Here is a 22,146-nt window from a genome sequence, read left to right on the forward strand (position 1 = left end):
CCATGTTGTAGGAGGATGCATACCTGGGATTGAGGAACACATCCTATGGTCTGAGGGATTTGTCCAAATTTTTGGGACATGTCTTCTGGCAACATATCATAGTTAAAATTAGGATTAACAGCAATAGCCATTTGTATCAACAGCCGGAAAACCATCTTCTTCTATTGTCAACAAATCTTACCTCAAGATACACTTGGATTTGCCAAGTATTCATTGCAAGCAGGTTAAAGTTAAAACTAGCATTAGTACCCATTGCTAACATTTTTTTTCAAGAAGCTCCATACTTTATTTGCAACTCCTATATCCAGGATTCAGGATTTGTCGGGGGGGGGGAGGTACAGAAATGTCCTGAACAGCTCGAGATGCTCCGTGACTTGCTACCTGATGTCTGCATGATGCAAAATTTAAAGTTCAAGCCCTAGTAAGCTCGATGGCTTTCACCATTAATCCTTTTCTCAAAAAGGGTGTAACTTAGTTTTTCAAAAGTTTCTAAGTTAAATATTTCATTAGATCCCAGTTCATCATGTTGAAAATGGTTGTTATTGATGTCAAAGGCTGTCCAAATGAAAAGTTACATAGTGAAATAACATATTTCGAGACCTTTCCAACGATATATGGCACGCCTTCTAACTCCTCACATTTGAGGAGAAATGATTTCTTGAATATTCATTATACATTCTACCAGTTGCACAAGTCGGCCCAACCAGTGAACAAGTTGGCTCAGCTAGTGAACAAGCCGGCTCAACCGATGGACAAGTCAGCTCTACCCTAGACCCCAAATCCATTATAAATAGGCGTGAGGAGCTTTTCTGGCCGCCGCTGAAGCAAGTTCTGTTCTGTTGAGGTGAGCGGGAAGAGCAGATCTAAGGTTCATACCTCATGGATACGTGAAGTGAAGCAGAGTTGGAGAAGTCTTTTGTGAAGTATTGTTGAACTGTGGAAGGGTTTTTGGTACACCTTTAGAAGGTTTTTATGTCTGTATTGGTTCTGGTTAAAGGTGGTCGACTTCTGGTGTGAAGGAGGTTGAGTACTGTTTTAGAAGAGGCTGAGTTTAGTCCTATTGGAGGCCAAGCCCTGTTTCTGCTAAGGCCAAGTTTTGTTGAGGAGGCCAAATCCTGTGGAAGGCCAAGTTCTGTTCTGGTTGGAGTCTGAGCTCAGTTTGGAGGCCAAGAGCTAGACTGGTTTGGGTGCATGCTGCTAGGAGGGCGGATTTTATTTTTTGAACAGTTACTAAGCCTAAATTTTGCTATAAGTTGGTGCTTACTGAGGATTGGTGTCCTCATCTTCTTGACAGGTTGGAGCCTACAATTTTTGTTAGTTGGTGCTTACAGAGGATTGGTGTCCTCACAAGTGGTTGTAATAAATTGAAGACTATTTGAAAAACGTTGAAGTGTTTTTTCTTCAAGTTTGAATTTTCACTTTAATCTCAGTGTTTATGCATTGTGTTGATGATTGAGTATGGGATGACATTTTATTTTTAAGGTTAATAAAATGAAAATAATTTAAATCTAAGTGATACTAATTCACTCCCCTCTCAGTATCACTGTGTATTTCCAACATATCAATTACAATTTGACCTTCAAAGTGAAAACAATTGATATCCCATTTAGATCTGATGCAGAAAATGTTGGTGTGGCTTGCATCATCAGAGTCATTATCTTGTTTATGGGGTGAGGGAGAGTCTACAACTTATTCTTCAACATTCACCTTTCAAAAGTCTCTTGGGATGGATAAAACATTTCAGAATTTTTATAAGGAGCATTATTCATTAAGTCCTCAACTTCATGCGGGTAAGATTTTTATTTTTATTTTTTATTTTTTTTTGGGGGGGGGTGTTATTTTCAGATTCTAAAGTTGCATTAAAATATTGTTCACAAAGTTGTTCCTTGATGGAGATTGACTTTCTGATCTGACCCATGTGCATATTCATCTTTTGAATGGAATTTTATTTGGCATGTGGTTTGTTGTTTCGAATATTTTAAACCCACTTTATTGCATTATTGTTAACCTAGCTTGCCATTTCCATAGTTTTTGTTGAATAGTCTGAACCTATGCGTTGCATAGGATATTTTATTCTTTTCACTGGTTGGTAGTATTTCCCTATTATATAAGTTGGATTTATTCAATCTGGAGCATGGGTAATGGAGAAAATGTTGGTGTTTTATTGTGCATTTGTTTTGCTCTGAACGTCGAATGATAAAATTATCCTGCTTTTTTATGTATATAATATATATCATAGTTCTTATTTATATAATATTTTGGGTGTTGTCATATATGCTCTAGATGTCTGGAATTGTGTTCCAGGGAGTCGGAAGTTTGTCCAATCAGAGTTAAAATCTGGAAAAGCTCCTTCTGCCAGACAGTCCTTATGGCAGGAAGAGCAGCATATGCCAGAGATTGACTCCGAAAGAAATATGCAGAAATTTAAAGTTAGGATTTTTCTACATGGCAGTGGGCAGATTGCAGCTAAATTTGAATATCAGCCGGTAAATCTTTTTGTTTCACATACTTGGATGTTAATATAACGTTACACATATTTTATGAACTAATTCCATTGGTATTGTCACTTGCAATATGAAGCAATTGGTAGCAGCTTTCCGTGGTATTCCAAAATCTGAATGGGTTGCTAAAGAAAGGTTATTTTTTACACAATTCTTTGGTCAGTCTTTTTTTATTCTTTGGTCATATTTTATGAGACCATTGCCTTAGGTAGAGGTTGTAACAATGAGTTTAACTTAAGATTTGATATTTTATAAGTTGTGCAATCTTGATTCTTTCGCACAGGTTATGGATGTTTCCTGTTTCTTCTTTAGCAGTTGCAGAAAGAACTCTTGCCCAATTCAACGATTTGGTAGTTGATGTAAGTATAAGTGTAGGCTAATTCTAGCAGACAAATAGATTGCCCGGTGTAAAAATTTGACGGAACAAGCCATTATGATTTCTTTCTAATGGACAAGTCATGTATGGGACATTGACAAAAATCAATGTTTTCCATGAAACATTTTTCAATTGTTATTAGGTGGAATCATTGGATCGTTTTGTGCGACGTGCTCTTGAGGCTGCTGCTGCTCTTCCGAACCTTCTTGGTATGTATATGAATTGTGATTCTGATTCTTAACTCTACTCCTTTGTTTTCTTCCTCTTTTGATGACGATCTTTTGCTTGGAATTATTCTCTTGCTTCATCATTCAGATGATGAGGTCTTTTTGACAAAACAAAGATTCTTAACAGTAGGGTGTTGACATATCCAATCATGGGGAATTGAATGCCAACATCATCTTGTTTGAAAAATAGAGTATATTCACAAAGGTCAAACACCTTCGGAAATTTCTCACACTGAGGTCAACGATCAGTACAGCAACATTTATGTGGTTAAATGAAATGAACAATAGTTGATTTACTAAGGAATATCATACATAAGAATGAAAGATAATTGGAATTCATATAGGACAAACAATAAATAAAACTGAATATGATACTATTGATTGATTTATATAATGCCATGTCGGAGTATATTAATACATGATGACTAGTTATCATGGTTGATGAGTCATGTCCCTTAGTTAGGATGTCTCACTTCATTTATTATTATTATTATTGATGTTTTCCTATCCATTCAAAGATGCTTTGTCCTTAAACCATTTTATGTACATGCCTGTGTCTTTGTTTTGGTTTGTAATGCCTTCTTGTCATTCTCTGTTTTGGAAGTTGTGATGGTTGATGACACAAGATGATATGAGTTATGTAGCCTTGAAAAGAATATTGCGAAAGAGAGTCAAACCATTGTAATTCAGTTTTATGTAGAACTATGTGGTAAAATCATTTCTATGATTTGGGGAGTGATAAAATTCTGCATTGGAACTTCTCTTCTATATAATAACATCTTCACTTAGCTTGTCATGTTAATTTCATCCCTATTTTGTTGAATAATACAATGATTATTATAATTAGGATGACATAAGGCATCCTTGTATTGTGTTTTGTTTTTGAAACCTTTGTGTTTTGATACCTTTGGTGAAAGCCATTGAGCTTACCCCGGTGGTGCAAGCCCTAGTAAGCTCGATGTTGAAAAACTTAGTGTAAAACCTCCAACAACAACATAATCAATACATGATGTCAAAAAAAATGGAGAAGCATCCAAGGTTCTTAAGCAATGATGTAATGAATGAGGTGGAGAAGCATCCAATGTTATTGAGCGATGGTTAGCTATACGAGGAAACATGCAATGCCATCTTCCTTTCATTTTCATGGATATAACTTAATATAACTTTCTTATGTAGAAAACATGGCTTATCTTAGGCTTAACCATGCATATAAAATACCACCTATCATCTTCATTGAAAAAAGAATGGTGTCTTTGTTCATAAATATCAGTGATTAATCGTAGGAATGGCTATTATTCTCTATCAAACAAAATCAAGGACTAAGTAATGAAGATCTTGGTCGACAACAAAACTTATGATTATTAACTTCACATTAAAATTCACTTCATCTCTGCCACCTTCAAGGAAATATTTGTTATCCATCACCATATTGATGTTGTGACTTGGTCCTTGAAAAACATTCAGCATGTTTGATTCATGGAAACCTTCAAGTTAGACAGTATATGTCATGCTAACTTGCAAGAGATTGGTGTGAGGTACATTGAGGCTTGCAGGGCCTGCCCTGCAGTTTTCCCTCATGAAAGCATAGAAGTAGATTATAACCAGTTTCTTAGGAAACCATGAATCCTTTCTAGCCTTGACATCTCTGTGACCAACAAGATATACAACTCCTCATAATTCAGAACACTTCCATAGTTCCAAATGTACATCACAAGAAGGAAGTAGGTGGCAAAAACCATTTATCCAACCATTTTCCCCCACTTTCATCAAAACTGCAGAAAAATAAATTAGCTCAGTTGATCCAAATAGAACAGGAAATCCAATCACAAGGAATATATTTTTTTCCCATATAAGAACCATGACAAGAGTCACTAGGCTTGTAGTCACCATAATCATCTCTACCTTTGCAATGCCATATGCATTTGATATCTCGACCGTGCTCTTAAAACAATCACATACAAAGACACACATTATCATTAGAACCCAGCTGATGACAAGAATGTAGATCTGACCCATGAACCGTCAGGATGTGTGAATTATTTTCAATCTGGGAAAGCATCCTAGGGCCATGGACATTTTAATAGATGAAATTGTTGCTGAGATCATTTCCTGGCTTGCAATCATGGCAACAACACTAGCTATCACGAAGACTGGCCAGATAAAACCATCTGGAATTGAAGCAGAGAATACGTTCTCCACCACAGAGGGATGCTTCATAAGATATGCAACTTTATCCGTGTCAGCCAATAGTAGGCATGGGAATACTACACATGTGAAGGCTATCTGGATGGATCTTACTGAGAAGTGACCCAAATCAGCAAACATAGCTTCAGCTCCTATTATGCATAACGCGCAACCTCCTAGGGACATCCATGCTTTGATAGTGTTCCTCTTGAACAAGTAATAGATATAAACAGGATTGAATGCCCTTAAAATTGTCATGTCATGTTAAATAATATTGTAAAGTAAAATAGAACCAATAGAGAAAAACCATATCATGAGTGCCAGAGAAAATGTCATGCCTACTTTGCTTCTACCAAACTATTTTATGCTGAACAAGATCACCAGGAATATGATTGAGACAATGACCACTGTTTTCAGCTTTAGTATTTTGTCAAATATTAAGAAATGTGAAACATAATATATATGTTAAAGAAGAAACATATTATATATCTTCAAGGAGAAACATATAATGGTAATGCAAAGTTTTAGAAGGTATGTGATCCTTAGGCTTATTGGAGAGTATATAAAAAATTTCACACCTTTTTATGAGATATGGGAGGAAAACATGTTAAAGATTTTTAATAAATATAAAATTTCCAAAATGATGCTAGTTATGTGTGATTCTTTTTTCATTGTTTGTGATTATGAAAAATGAAACTCAATTTTTTTTCATTAGTGCACACATATTTCATTATATAATTGCATATAGAAAAATCATTCCAGAGCCGATAACAGTAAAAGTGAAGAATTTATGGTCCAACGTTATATTTAAGGGAGATGTTTGAGGATGAATTTTGAATTTTGTTTTTCATTTTAAGACATTTGGAGCAAATATTAGGAAGGACTTTGAGAAAGGATTGTCCTTGATTTTCGAAAATGGAGTTGTTCCTTTCCAGCCATATGCCCCAAGTGACCATCAAAGGGAGAGCTCATATGTTTTTTGGATGTTTTCTTTATAGCCATTTTTTTACACATATCCATAGAGTCCCCATGCCATTGATGTGAATTACTTGTTCGGTTTTTTTTAACCAAAATTTTTAACCAAACAAGAAAAAATAAAAAAATGCCTCAAGATCAAAGACTGAAACAAAGACCTATTGACATACCTTTTAAAGTATGGAAAGAACTTGTAAAATCATATGAGAAGTTGGATGCACAAAGAAAAGCTGGCAATGAGAGCATTCAGGTATTGAATTTTTCATTAAACATTATTTAGAATGTATTAATACTTATAAGTATCTTAGACATGTATTTGTGTGAACATAAATTGAATTGGTTTATGTTTAAGGACAAGGCATCCAAGGCGAGGTTAACCAAGACAAAAGTCACTCATTGTAGGGGCCAGAAAGGTTTAAAAGCACTGATAACAACCTTTGTAAGTATATTAAACATGTGATATTTTTTTAATAAATTTTGTACTAGAAGAAAGTCATTGTTATCTAATTTATCCCTATTTACTGATTGATAGGAACTAAAATATGGAAGACCTCCAAATCATTTGGAAAAGGAGGTGCTGCAGCAAAAGAGATGGGTTGAATTTGTTGTTTGGATGGACTCTATGGTATGTAATGTTAGTTGGATTTCCAATATACTTTTAAACCATATTTTCATTTTATTTTTTAGTACTATTAGATATTATATCTTACCTCATTTTATGGTTAACATTGTAAACAAAAACATGCATTGTGTTATGTAATTAATACTAACATGTAATATTGATTTTTTTTGTCAGAATGCTATAGGTAATGATTGCCAAGACGATGATCCAAATTATGTTCAACATATATCAGGAGATGATGAGGATGAGGATGAGGATGATGGTGGTGAAGGAGGAGATGATGATGATAGTTGCGGTGTTGGTGATGATGTGGATCAGAGTAATGAGGATGGTCAAGATGATCATGAGGATGATCTTGGTGGTGGTAGCTAGGCATGCACATGCATTGTTTTTTATGAAGAAATTATTGTGTAGAATGACATTGTTATGTTTAGATGGGTGTTGTGAATTTACCCTATATCAATGAGACATTTTGATTTTGTAATCATACGATGAGTTTGATTTATGTATGTTGTTAATTTATCGTAGAATAACGATATTCATGAAATATTTTGATTCGTTAATCATATTTGAATTTTACTTGTTTTGATTAAAAATAATACTGATTTTATTAGTATTATGTTGCTATTTTATACATGTTTTGAAAATTGTTAATGACACATTGTTATTTTTTTGGATGGATGTTGTCAATTTCTCTTAAATTTCTTTACAAATGATTTTGAATTGTGATATATGCTTTAATGATATTTAGAAACTATCATATATTTCACTATGAATCTATAAAGGGGGTCATATATGTAAAGAAAAATATACTTTATATAAGAAGTCAAATGCGGATGTAACCATGGATGCAAAATTGAAAGTAAAATTGAATGTTAAACTAGGAATTAATACAAAATGCAAACAATTGACATACAAAGTGTTTTAAATTAGAAGTGAAAAATTGTGCAATAGTTGACACAAAGAAGGGAACAAAACATGGCATACAAAAGGATATCAAATTGGGCAAAAACAAGGACACATAAATGGGCACCAAATTAGATGCAAAAAAAGACAACAACTAGATGTAAAATAAGATGCAAAGTTGAGCGTTAAAAAGAAGCAAAAAACGTTATAAATTAATATGCCAAATGATGATGCAAATAATGGTGTAAATTTGGGATGCAAACTCGGGTGCAAAAAAGGAAAAAAAAAAGATGTAAGAAAAGACATAAAACAAGATGCAAAATGGGGCTGAAAAAAGGTGAAACCAAGGATGCCATATTGGATGTAAAAAATGATTCCTAATCACATGCAAATTTAGGCTGGAACTCAGACACAAAATTATATGCAAATGTGGACACAAAATGAGGCAAAAAAAGATGCAAATTTGGATGGTGAAAACGATGTAAAACTAGACACCAAAAAAATGCAAAATTGGATGAAAAAGTCGGTGTAAATAATGGTGCAACATTGGACACAAGTAGACACAAAAAAATGGTGCAAAAAGGGGCATAAAATAGCTTAAAATTGGATGCAAAACTTGGTGCAAAAACAAATACAAAAGTAGACGTAAAAAATGGCTCTAAATTGAATGTACCATTAGACACAAAATAAGATGCAAAGGTGGACACAACACATGACTCAACATAAGATGCAAATATAAATGCAAATTTGGATGCTCAAGATGATGTAACATTAGATGCAAGAGATGGTGTTAAAAATGATGCAAAATTGGATGAAACAAATGACGCAAAATATGGTGCAAAATGAGATGGGAAAAATGGAGACAAATAAAACGTAAATGTGGATGTAAAAAATGGTCCAAAAAAAGATGCAAAAATGGGCCAAAAATGGATGCAAAATTTGGTGCTAAATCAAATTCAACACATGGTGCAAAGACAGGCACCAAAGCTGGTGCAAAAATAGAAGTAAAAACTAGTGTAAGACTAGATACAAAACTTGGCGTAAGACTAGATGCAAAAACTGACACAAAATGGATGCATAAGAAGACGTTAAATTGGATTCAAAATACAGTGTAAACTTGATGCAAATGATGGTGCAAAAATCGAAGCAAAGAATGACACAAAATAGGAAGCAAAAGAGAATGAAAAATAGATGCAAAAAATGACACAAAACTAGAAGCAAAACCTATCATAAAATAAGATGCAAATCTTGGTTCAAAATTTGACGCAAAAAATGATGCATAGTTTGGTGTAAAAAATGATGCAAAATCTAGCGTGAAAAAGGATGCAAAATCAGGTGCAAAAAAGGACGCTTTAAAAATTGTACAATAGAGCCAGATTTAGCGCCAGGTTGCTCATCACAATTACAAAAAAAATGCACTAAAATCTGGCGCTAAATCTAGCGCAAATCGCTGGTTTTGTTGTAGTGAATAGATCTATGATGGTATATATTGGACACACTACTATGATCATTTGTCATTAAATAACTTTAAACTTAATATATAGCTTGCATAATCTATTATTCATTCAGTAAGCCTCAACCAACTTCTTTTTTAACATAAAAGTAAAAATAACAAATAATAAATAAATTATGCTAATACTGGCATTCGACATTTAATTTGATCCTAAAAAATATTTTCTCCTTAACTCGAAAATGGTGAAAACTTCCCATAATAGTATGTAATGATGATGGTGATAATGATGATTATCATCCACTAAGACCAAATATGGTATATGAAAAAGGTGAAAAGAAAGTTATTTCGAATTTTATTGTTATGCTAAAAAAGAATTAAAAGAAGTGTTTCAATATCATCATAATTTTGTTTAGTTAAACAATCAAGAAGGTTGGTAGCGTTACAAATATTTTGAAATTTAATTCCAATATTTCAAATTGTGCCAACATTGTCTTAGTAATAATCATAACTTAATATATACATGATATTTACTATATCGGATCATAATTAAATGGGTTAATAATAGTTACATACACATCATTATTTTCATAAAATAACCTTAACAAACTTATCTTTTAATATAAAGCATAAAAATATTAAAATAGATAATGTAAGGAATCCAAGATTAAGATGTGAAATATTTTCTTTTTCAAGTTTATATAAATTTGTTTTGTAAAGTTTATCATGATACGTTTTACACAAAAAATGGTGAATATCTACATTAAAATTAGTGAACTAAGTGACTTTCTAATTCTTCATTTTGAAAAAACTTAATGTAGTTAAAGTTCTAAATAATGGTATATATTGGACACATTACTAAGATCATTTGTCACTAAATAACTTTATACTTAATATATATCTTTCATATTAATCTATTATTCATAAAGCGAGCCTCAATAAACTTCTTTATTAACATAAACGTACAAATAATAAATAATAAATAAATTATGCTACTGCTAACATTCAACATTTAATTTGATCCTAATTTTTTTTCTCCTCAACTCTAAAATGATGCAAACTTCCTACAATAGTATGTAATTATGATGGTGATATTGATGATTATCATCCATTAAGACCAAATATGGTAAATAAGAAGGTAAAAGGATATTACTAAAAGTTATTTCGAATTTTATTGTTATGCTCAAAAAGCATTAAAAGATGTGTTTCAAAATCATCATAATTTTGTTTAGTTAAACAATCAAGAAGGTTGGTAGCGTCACATATGTTTTGAGATTTAATTCCAATATGAGTACAAACTGGATGATCAATGATAGTTTTTTAATCTTCAACCATATTACTATTGTTGCAAAGGTGATAGACTTTTAAATTGTGCCAACACTATCTTAGTAATAATTGTAACTTAGCACATACATGATATTTACTATATTAGATTATAATTAAACGGGTTAATAATAGGAACATACACATCATTATTTTTGTAAAATAACCTTAACAAACATATCTTTTACTATAAACCATAAAAATATTAAAATAGATAATGTAAGGAATCCAAGATTAAAATGTGAGAGATTTGCTTTAGCAAGTTTATATAAAATTGTTTTATAAAGTTTATCATGATAATTATTACACAAAAATGGTGAATATCTACATTAAAATTATTGAACTAAGTGACTTTCTAATTCCTCATTTTGAAAAAAACTTAATCTAGTTAAAGTTCTAAATTCTAGATCCACTGAATACTTCCAAATTTAATGAAATATGAGTTACTAGTTGAATTTGTAGACTTCGCTAGAATGATGTGAGCTACCTTAGTCAACCTGTCAACCATGACCACAATAAAATCATGATGTCTAGATGTCCTCAGCAAAGATGTAATAAATTCCATGGAAATGACCTCTTGTTTCCACTCTAGAATCGAAATCGGATGTAATAAACCATCTCATTTCTTACACTCTTCTTTTACCTCATCACAAACATATAGCCATAAACTTAGCCACCTCTTAAGTCATGTTTGGCTAACGGTAAAATTTCTTAACCATTTCCAATGTATTCTGATATCTCAAGTGACCTAAATATGACTTGACATGAAATTCCCATAATATAAGATTCTTGATCTCATTGTTGTCCTACACATAGATCGTATCCCTAAATTTGAACAAGTCATATACTCTGAGATGATAATCCATATTCTGCTCACTTGCACCCTATTGTAACTTATACTTAAGTTACTGGTACATGTCATCCCACTATCTTTCTTTTAAGATCCACTTTTGCAAGTCCATCCCATATGAATTCATAGCTGCAATGTCATTTACCTACACCCTTGTACCAAGCACATCTACAACCCTGTTCTCTTTTCCCTTAATGTACCTGATCTCGAAGTCAAAACCACTGAGCATGGCGAACCACGTAGATTTCCTCACATTTATATTAGGTTGGTCAAATAAATACCTCATCCCACTATGATAACTCATCAAGACAAACCTCCTACAAATAAGATAGTGCCCCCACATCTCCAATATGTGAATGATCGTTGCCAACTCAAGATCATGACTCACATAATTCTGTTTGAGCTCATTTAGTTTCCATGGATCATAGAATATTTTATGTCCTTCTTGTATTAGAACTCCACTAAGTCCTCTCTTGTAAGAAATTTTACACACCACAAACTCTTTGTTTGGATCTGTAATCTTTAGAATTGGAGCGTTTTCAATAAACTACTTCAACTTCTCAAAACTAGTTGTATATTCCTTTATCCATTCGAATTTCTTTCCTTTCCTATGCAAAGGTGTAATAGGATAAGAAGTCCATGAACCTCTTGTTATAACCTACCATCCCCATGAATGATCTGACTTCATCCACAATCCTAGGAGTTGCAAACTCCATGATAGCTCTGGTCTTTTTCAAATCCACTACTATACCTTTCCTAGAAACCACATGCCCCAAGTAATGAGCTTATGTCTAAAACAAACTACACTTACTAAGCTTGGCATACAACTGATGCTCTCTTAGAAATATTAATACTACTACTAGATATTCTGCATGCTCTTCCACATTCATATAATATATCAATATATCATCAATGAATATTATCAAAAACCTGTCTATATAAGGATGCAACACACTATCCATCAAACACATGAAAGTAGCTATAGAATTAGCAAACCAAAAGGAACCAGAACAAACTCATAACTCCCATACTTGATCTAGAAAGTAGTCTTCTGTACGTCATCTTCTTTGATGTGTACTTATTGATATATTAATCTCAAATCCAATGTTGCTCCCTTCAGTTTACGAAACAAATCATCAATTCAGAGCAAAGGGTACCTATTCTTGATCGTCAACTTGTTCAACTACTTGTAATCAATAAATAACCATGGAGTACCATCCTTCTTCTTCACAAACAATAGTAGGGCACCGCAAGGAGACACACTTTTCCTAATGTATCCCTTATCAAGCATTTCCTTCAACTACAATTTTAGTTCCACCAACTCTAGAGTGCTCATCCTATAATGTCCTTTGATGTTGGTGATGCTCCCAACATCAACTCAATAGAAAAGTCCACTTCCCTATGATGTGGTAACTCTGAGATATATACTAGTAATACATCCTGAAACTGGTGTAAAAATGGATTCCTATTCAAGACCTCTACATCTTCAACATGCTTACCTTTTTCACTGGAAATATGAACTACAAACAATACACATCCATTCCTGCTACGGTTCTTTGACTACATAGTTGTAACCATCCTTAATGATGTAGGATTCTTATTACAATGTAAGAATATTTTCTCTCCATCATCATCCAAGGATTTAATATCCTTATCATAGAATTCAACTTTATTCCTGTAAATGTACAACGAATCCATACCCAACAACATAGTGCATGATCCCAACGGAAGCACTATTAGATGCATTTATGTAGACATATCGCTCAGCTCAAATGCACAAAATCTTACCGAATGAAGAACTTTTTTCTGAGTACCTGTTTCCAACTAGACCAACCACAGATCTAGAAGCACTTTCTTATTCAAGGAAAACTTATCGACCAGGTCAGGACTGATATAAATATAGTTATATACGGGGTCAATCAAAATAGAAAAAATTTGATCAAAATTCTTACCCTCCATCTCGATAATAGATCCTTGATGATCAACCTACCTATTATCCAATGCTGCATTAATTCAATGAATACTCTATCCTATTGGGGTCCTATAATTTTTTATAGGATCATTTCATTATAGCTGATCATTATTATGTTTGAGATGTTGTAAATAATATTTCATCCTGCACATTATTTCCAAAGAGACGCCAAGTAGTAGGATTTAAGGAAGTTTTTTTATGAAAACCTTTGGATCAGAACAAATTGCAGGTGTTTTCATCAGAAAGTGCTCAGAAGCAGATTTCCAATGGCATATCTTATGCTTAAATCTGATTCCTGGATTGAAAGGTAGGCCAGAACAAAGTTGAACTTCAAAAGCAGATAAAGGCACGTGAACTGTTTCTGCTAAAGTTATAAATTATATTTGTCTATCCTTTGTAAAAAATATTTCCCACATTTGAATATGCAATTATGATTTTGAAATCTAGCCATATTCCCATATTATATCATTCTAACCATCGTCACATTTCCATTATATTCGTATAACTCTAGCCGTGTTCCCCATTTCCCACCATATATCACAAACCATGCCAAAATCCATTTTTTATATTGCATTGCATTATATATAAACCCACTCCATATATTATAACATTAACAAGGCCTGCAGGCCACATGTCACCAAGCCTCATCGAAAATGGCAATCACATTTTCTTGATAGAATCATCACTGACACCATGGCCCCTTTATATTGCCCAATCATAATACGTGTAGACACAAACCAGAATCACCCCACTAACCATTGTTTCCCCCACCAATTGCGATCATAATCAATCCACAGGGAAAATCCTCTAATGGTCCCCCTCCGCAATGCGATTGTGATCATACCAAAGCCCCAACTGACCCGATGAAATATATGTTTGAATTTAAAAGGTTTTTGCGTTCGAGTTTATGGTTTCGCTCCCATGTACCACCTTCGCAATGTGATTTTGATCAAAGCGAGCAGATGCGATATTTTATAAGTTGGATTTGATTTTTTTTTAGTTCCTGGTTTATGTTAACACCCCATCCCAAATGCGATTGCGCAATCGCATATCACACGATCTCGCAGTCAGCCCCCCGTTACCTCATATCCCCGCACCATTGCAATTGTGATGCGATCGAACCCCAACCGGACTTGACAGGATCATATTTTCTATTTAAAAGGTTTCAGGTCTATGTTTGTAGTGATAGTTTATACAATGGATTTGAAGGAATTTAGAGTCTGACCTTCTGTGATTATGATTTTTAAAAGGGTTGTGTCTATTTAAAATACCCCCCATCTCTAAACAACCCAGATTGACTCTGCCTTGATTAATGGCCAATACTATTTTTCATCCCCCCCACCCATTACCATCCTACCTTTATCGGGATGCGGGGGGGGTGGGGCGGGGTCTGAGAAGGTGATTTTCCCCGCTAGGCATGTTGCTACGTGTCCCTCTTACATTATTTCACACCTCCCCATCACCTACTACTTGCCCCTCATACCCCCCTCCAAAAACCATTGATCCTCACACCCTCCTACCATGTTCTCCCCCCTCCACATCACCTCTTGCCTCCATTGTCTTGATACTATGTTCATTTCCTCCAGTCCTCAGCTGCCAAATGGCCCCTCCACGTGCATCCATTCACAATTCGAAAGAATCGGCCCCCCTGGATTTCATCGTTAAAATGGATTGCAATGAGATTTCCAAAAGAATCACCCCCTTTTCTCTGAATATATTATGATTACAAATTATTTCCAAAAATTTGCCAATAGTCTATCAATGGAATTAAATTAATATAAAGAAATTGAAAAATGATGAAACTGAAATAGAAAGAAACAAGAAATGGACAGAGAGGATAGGGGGACACTTTCAACACATTCATCACAATAGTCATCAAAACAGAATAGAGTCAAAAGTGGGACAACACAACACATCTACCAGTAAGACAACAATATTGCACATTTGGATTGCTAGTCACCACTAAGATTCCTAAAAAGCATTGGTAGAAATTAGCTGACTGATATTATTAATAGTTTAATCTATTTTTAAATAATTTTTGTAATAAATATTGAATTCCATTTCAGTATATTTGTATATATATCTGTAAAAAATCTGGATATTTTTCAATATATTATAGTTTAGGATTTGTATAAATACTTCATCATTTGAGGTAATACATGTTGATTTTTACATTCAAGAAAGCTATTGTACCTTTTCATTTGATGGGATGATGAGTAACAAAAGGGACATTCTTCATAGGATTCATGTGTTAGACTATTTGGTGAGGTGCTTCTCTCAGTATCTTTATGTTTATTTCTTTATTTCTACATTTATGTGTTCTTAAATATGAATTATTTTACAGAACGTTGATGAACAAAATTTGTTGAAAGATACTTTCTGATTATGCCTGTAAATAATTTATATGTTTTCTTCTGATATAATGTTAAAGAATTCTTAACTTCAATTGAACCTATATATATTGTTCTATTACAGTTCATTTAAATATAAACGATCCAGTTAGTTCAACTACCTTGCCATGTGAAACTCCTTTGAAAATCTAAGATAGATCCATGTTGAATTAGTAGACTGCACAGCCCAATGGAAGTTTCATGCATTTAATCAACCAAAACAATTCATAAATTGACACTTGAACCTAATGTCTAGCCTAATATTATTAAGAAGAACATAGCTAAATCTGAGAGAGAGATCCCTTTGTGGAGTTTGAAGGCCTAGATTCCCAACTCCCAAAGTGGTTTTGTGGTTACCTTTGTGTTTTCTTCCACAACCTCGAAAATTACAGAGTGCTAACATATCCAACATCCATAACTATTTGCACCTTCCAAGCAGGTAAATATGTTGATTGCCACCCTGATGTTGTGGACAAACTCTCCTATGATGATCCTTGCCAGAAGTCCAACACTATAAAGGCTTCTGTCCATCACCCTTGTTCTTATCCTCAAACTAAAATCCTTGTCCTTTGTCAACTACATTTAACTTCTTGTCTTGTGCCACATTATCCTTGTCATATGTATCATGAGATTTTCCTCTCTTCTTAGCCCACTTTCCTTTATTCTTCTGATTACCTTTCTAATCATGCTTATACTTACTCTTGCACTTTGATTTCTCATAACAATTCTTTTCCTTTATGATAGCTTCCTCCAACAGTATGGGCTCATCAAACTCAATTCTATCTTTGAATGATACCAACGACCCACTAATGAATCCTTGAATCTTTACTTTCTCTTCCTTAATATAAGGCACATATCTCAACAACTCCAACAATCTGCTAGTATGCTCCTCATTAGTCATATATCTCATCTTCAAGTCATAGAACTCCTTTGCATTTTCATCATGGTATCATTCAGATATATACATCTTCCTAAAAAGTCTCTCGAACTCACTCCAAGTCAACTCCTCTTCTCAAATGCCTCTACCATTCTTCACATCCTCCCACCAAATTTATGTGTTTCCTTTAAGACTAAAAGTAGCTATCCTTGCTTTCATATTATCTGAGTAATCATGAAATCTCAAAAACTTAATCATCCTAAGAAACCAATCTTCTGCATCTTGTGCTTATTTATTCTCCATCAAATGTAGGAGGCTTTGCTTTCTTGAATTCCTCTGGTAAGTCCTGCTTCTCACTCCTCCTACACAGATGGTGGCATTGATGATGAGGTCATATCTTTGAACCAAAACTAGAATAGAACCCATGGTCATTACCCATGTTTTCAGGTGTGTCCAAGAGCATACCATCTTTAGTTGTATCATCCTTATCAAACCTGTATCCTGATTAAGACCTGCTGCCATATTCCCCATTGGTCCTCTTCTCCTATCCATGATTGACCCTAAGTGGTCCCTGTCTCTACAAATACGATAGAATCTAAAGGAGGACTGCATTAACTTTCACTTGATTTTCCTGTGCCTTAATAATTATTCCATGTGACTGAATGATCATGTCATTGCCTACCTTACAACTTCTGATATCTTCTTTAAAACTTCTCAATGTATCTGTTATGCCAGTGGAGTACTCATTGCCATGTTGTTAATCTGATATGTAGCAAGAATCATGTGAACTGTAGCCCACCACTATGCTGGTAATCTTGATCGTCTTCTTGTTGTAAACATACCATTTCAGATAAACCAAGCATAAACATAACCAAGATACATCAATGAAGTTCATGGGAGGATATATCGACTACAAAATCAATCTAAATTAGCACGACACATGTATATATAATAAAATCAACATATCAATCATCTCAACATCAACGTCACCAACCTCTACATGATGAGATAACTGCAACAATGACTATCCAATGCATTCATAACAACACATAGACAACTGACATGCACGCATTAAAAACACATTCCACCCATCTAGTTGATGTACTTGAACCTAGAAGATCTGATACCAATGTATAGCACACCCCTCCCACATTTTCCCCCTTTCACTAGCCTTCCACAGTAAACATGAGATAGAGAGATACTATAACATCAACCAACCTATTAGCTCCAAATAAGGAAGTGAGGCCTACAATTGACCACTAATTGACAACTTACAAAATTCCACATGGATATAGGGACACTCAGGGGCCAAAGAACCAACCTAGATGACGAAACCCTAATTTGGGTCTCCCTTTCACATTATTTAACCCCAAACCACATGCATGACAAGGCCTTCATGTGGTTGAAGTCTTCCAACTACATGCAAAAGCCTTCCTAGGTGTGGTTGTGACCCAAATTGTCTAGTTGAGAGGGTTTGGTCCCAAGATCTGAGCCTAAATTCTAGGTCAACCTCTAGACTAATGGTCATAAGTTCCTAAAACTTCTCATAACCATTAATGACAAGACAAAATGGCTAAACATAAAAACTTGAAGGAAGAACTTGACCTATACTTCCTAGAACATGACAAAAAATTTGTCAAACACAAGGAAAACATGTAAGCTACAGGTCATGAATGCATATATCATCATGAAGTTCTAATATTCATTTGAGAATCACTGGGAAAGCCCCATTCCATGTCCACATAGATTAAATAACACTTATTATTCCATACATTCACAATTGATCAATAGCTAAAAAATTCATGACTAGAGACATAGAAGATACACATCATATAAAAAACATGTAACCAAAAAATAACCAGCATAGAAACTATGGAAACTCAACCATAATATCACCAATGCATTTCCAACAAATATACATGAATCACAATAGAAGATTAGCTCTTATTTGTAACATCCCTGGTGAAAAATTCATGTAATAAAAGTTAATATAAGAAAAATAAGACCACGGTTAAGGGACATGTATTCCAAGCTGAACGTTGGGAAAAGATATCCTAGGGGGCATCAATAGATGTCTGTTTTTGGATAAGGAAATTGGCAAAGGCTAAGGCAAAGGAATTAAAAGGAAAAATTGCATTTTTGGCACATTTATTTCTGAAAATAAAGGAAATTAGGAAAAAATTAAGGTCAAAGGTCACAAGTTTCATGTGAGGAGGAATTTGAAGGAAAATATTGGAAAATGAAGAAATTAGAGGCCTCATATATAAAAAGGATTTGGAGGATCACTTGGTAGCCTTTTTTTAGTTCAACTTGGACCTCTCTCATTACTCTCTCTCTCACTGTTGGTCACTTAGAGTTTTCTTGGAGCACTCTAGTTTTGGAGAAAGCAACGAAAATAAAGCAAAGGGAAAGGGAGGAAAGAAAGGATCAAGGAAAGGAAAGAAGAATCAGGCAGCTTCAGCGGGAATACTTGTACCTAACCTTTTGCATGTGTGATTTCCTAGTTAGTTTTGACATTCATGGATTTTCATGTTGGTGTATGGCTCTCTTGCTGTCGGTGGCATGGTTTTGTCGATTTATGCCAATGGTTTTCAGCATACCCTTACAACTTTTTGGAGTCCATGGTATGTTGGGATGTGTATCTCGATTTCGAGCTTTGATTTTCCAGATGGATTTTAGAATCTGAGGTGGAGGTGTTCTCAATTTTCATTCCCAAAGGCCTAGGAATCCCTTGATCGATTTTGGCTGGATACACGGTAAAGCCTGAGGGAGAAGTCTCAATTTAAGGCCTATTGATCATGTTTTGGATTGCGGTAAATCCTAAGATGGTTTTGGTTTGGGGCCTAGAGATCCAGGATTATATTCCGGTTAAGCTTGAGAGGAAAGGAGACATAAATTCCTCAAGGATACTAATGGATTCTAGATGGCATTCTGAGTTTGGTTTGGTTATAATCAGAGCACCAGTTTTGGTGTGATCACGGTTTAGTGACAGTGGAGGTGGTTTAACCTCTATATTCCCTTGGTTGTTCTTCGATTGGTTTCTCTATGATATACCACATTCATGCTTGGAATATGGCACGGGGTTGACTGGTTGAAAGAGAGATTTGGTTCAAGCATGTCTATGGCTAGGTGGTATGTGGAAGTATCAAACCTAGTTGGATTTTCCTATGTTTAATAAAATATATGTTCTCTTATTTTTTCACTTGTTTATATGTGGATTTAATGGTTGTAATATATATGATATTTATATGGTTTTATGTTGGTTATAAGCATGGTTATATGACTAGTTCATGGCATGGTTATTTCATGTACTTACATTTAATTGTTAAATGGATGAATGCAAGACCTAATTGATGATATAATAGTTCAATGGAGAAGGTGATGATCCTTCTGGTTATGTTTCATAAGTTATTTCAGTCAATCATGATTTGTCTTAAATCCTAGACCTATAGGTTGCATTGATGGCAAGTGTTTGAGAGAATGTTAGTCCTCGTTAGGGATGCTCAGGCCTAGCCCTGATGTTGATTTTTTATTTGTTTATATTATAATCATGTCTTTGATGGATTTTGAAGGTTATAACAAGATATGGGTAGAGGTCGGTATTATGGGCTAGAAAAGTGGCTCAAGTCTTGGGGACGTTGGAATAGGTATGCTTCAAAAAGTCTAGGTATGCTAGCACATATGCTTATGAGAGCGACTTTGGTTTCTGGTCATTATCTTCCCTATAACACGAGAGCGACCAAGGGTTAAAATGCTTAAATCATCAATGGGACTCATGGATAAGATGTCTGAGTGGCTGATATGTCCTTTGAGGGTGTTGTTGCTACTGTGGATGGGCTTTTTTAAGGTCTTATATTGATTCCATTTCCTCAAGGTCACCAAGGAGGTTGAATCTCGTATAGTAGACTCTCTCATGACATGTTTACCCTGATTCGTCAGTTGCTTGGGTAGACCTGGGAGGAGGTTGTGTTACATTATTAACATATGAACATACTAACCAATTCAGGGACTTCCACATACCACCCTACCATAGATTGAGCTGAACCAAATCTCTCTTTAAACCAAGAATCCTCATGCTATATTCCAAGCATGAATGTGGGATACATGGAATAGACTAAGACAAACAAAACTAGGTCTTACGGAGGCCATCCACCTCATCCCTCAACTAGTGATTCCACCTCACGGTCGGAAAACACTAACACCAATTAGATCATTCTCAACCCAAGTTGTTCAGGGCTCCAAGAACTAATAAGAACTTAACCCACAACCTTCTAGGGCTCTAGAGCATTTGTAAAACCCTACTCCAGTGACTAGTAACTCAACCCAAGTTGTTCCAGGGCTCCTAAAGAATTTTTTCCAACTCACATCCGTAAGGAATTATGACCACCAACCAAAAAAATTTCAAGTGGAAAAACCCATAACACCATGGTTATCCAGGGAATGGTAAGGCAAGGATAAAACCATTGTCAATCTAGGAAAATATCGATGCCAATGACAAAACATAAAAAAGTAATCACATGCATATACCATGCATCCATAAACCAATAAGGAAATCATACATACAACCTATTACCTACAAAGCGACCTAGCTCTAACCATTGATTCACCTGTTCCCTTGTGCTTTCCTGCTTTCCTTTGGCTTATTTCTCCAAATCCAATGTGTTCCAAAGTGCTCAAATAATGCTCCAAAAATACTATAAGTGTGCAAGATTATGAGAGTGTGAGAGAATAGAAGAGATATCCAAGCTAAAACTGACAAAAGGTTACTAGCCAAATGCTATGAACTGATCCTAAGAAGCCTTTTTATCATTTAGGCCTCTATTTTCTTCATTTTCTCTTCAATTTTCCTCACATGAAAATTTGTGACCCTTCATCTCCTTTTTCTCCTATTTTCCTTTATTTCATAAATAAAATTTCAATTATTGACTTATCCTTTGCTAATTCATTTTCCAATTCCCATAGCCATTGATTAATCGCCAGTGATACCCATCACTAATTTTTGCCCATCATTCAACTTGGAATATGTGTCCCATGACCTTGCAATTTTTTTTATTTACATATAAAATCAATTAGGGGTTGTTAAAGATGTGGTGGAGAGGTTGTAATTCATCTTCCATAGGCTCATCCTTTCTCTCCAAAAATTGGCTAGGGAGTAGGCTCAAACAAATATGTGAAACTCTTATCTCTAAAATTACTGCTTATGTTTTTAATTGAGAGAGGATTTGATTAATTATGGGTCTTTGGATACTCCATGCTGGTTGTAAATTGGGTCAAAGGATCTTACAAATGCCACAACATGAGGTTATTACCTTTACTGGAAGAAATTTCACGGATAAAAAATTTTTTTACTCATTTTTTAGTGCTTAATGTTTACAGAATGTGAGCTTTGGACACTAAAATGGATGGCCTCTCTAAATAAGACTTGCTATTATATTTCAGGACCTAGCAGATCAAAGAAAAACATAATGAACAAATCTATGAATTTTATCATAA

At 34.5% G+C, this 22,146-nt stretch overlaps 1 protein-coding gene across 2 annotated transcripts; it reads left to right on the forward strand.

Moving 5' to 3' along the window:
- Positions 1–237: 237 nt before the first annotated feature.
- Positions 238–7,405, forward strand: LOC149264131 (uncharacterized). 2 transcript variants are annotated; one of them, XM_089427543.1, is made up of 7 exons: positions 238–2,486; positions 2,581–2,636; positions 2,785–2,860; positions 3,020–3,086; positions 6,616–6,702; positions 6,796–6,888; positions 7,060–7,405. In XM_089427543.1, exons 1-5 carry the CDS (start codon positions 2,388–2,390, stop codon positions 6,663–6,665), a joined length of 348 nt encoding a protein of 115 aa, XP_089283669.1. In that variant the 5' UTR covers positions 238–2,387; the 3' UTR covers positions 6,666–6,702; positions 6,796–6,888; positions 7,060–7,405. The 2 variants fall into 2 exon arrangements, with proteins under 2 accessions (XP_089283669.1, XP_089283662.1); XM_089427536.1 differs by lacking the exons at positions 238–2,486; positions 2,581–2,636; positions 2,785–2,860 and having other exon boundaries at positions 2,871–3,086.
- Positions 7,406–22,146: the final 14,741 nt, after the last annotated feature.

This window comes from Pinus tabuliformis, chromosome 6, assembly GCF_031772625.1.
Source record: "Pinus tabuliformis cultivar Carrire ecotype Pingquan chromosome 6, CPIR1, whole genome shotgun sequence".
Taxonomy (NCBI): Eukaryota; Viridiplantae; Streptophyta; class Pinopsida; order Pinales; family Pinaceae; genus Pinus; species Pinus tabuliformis.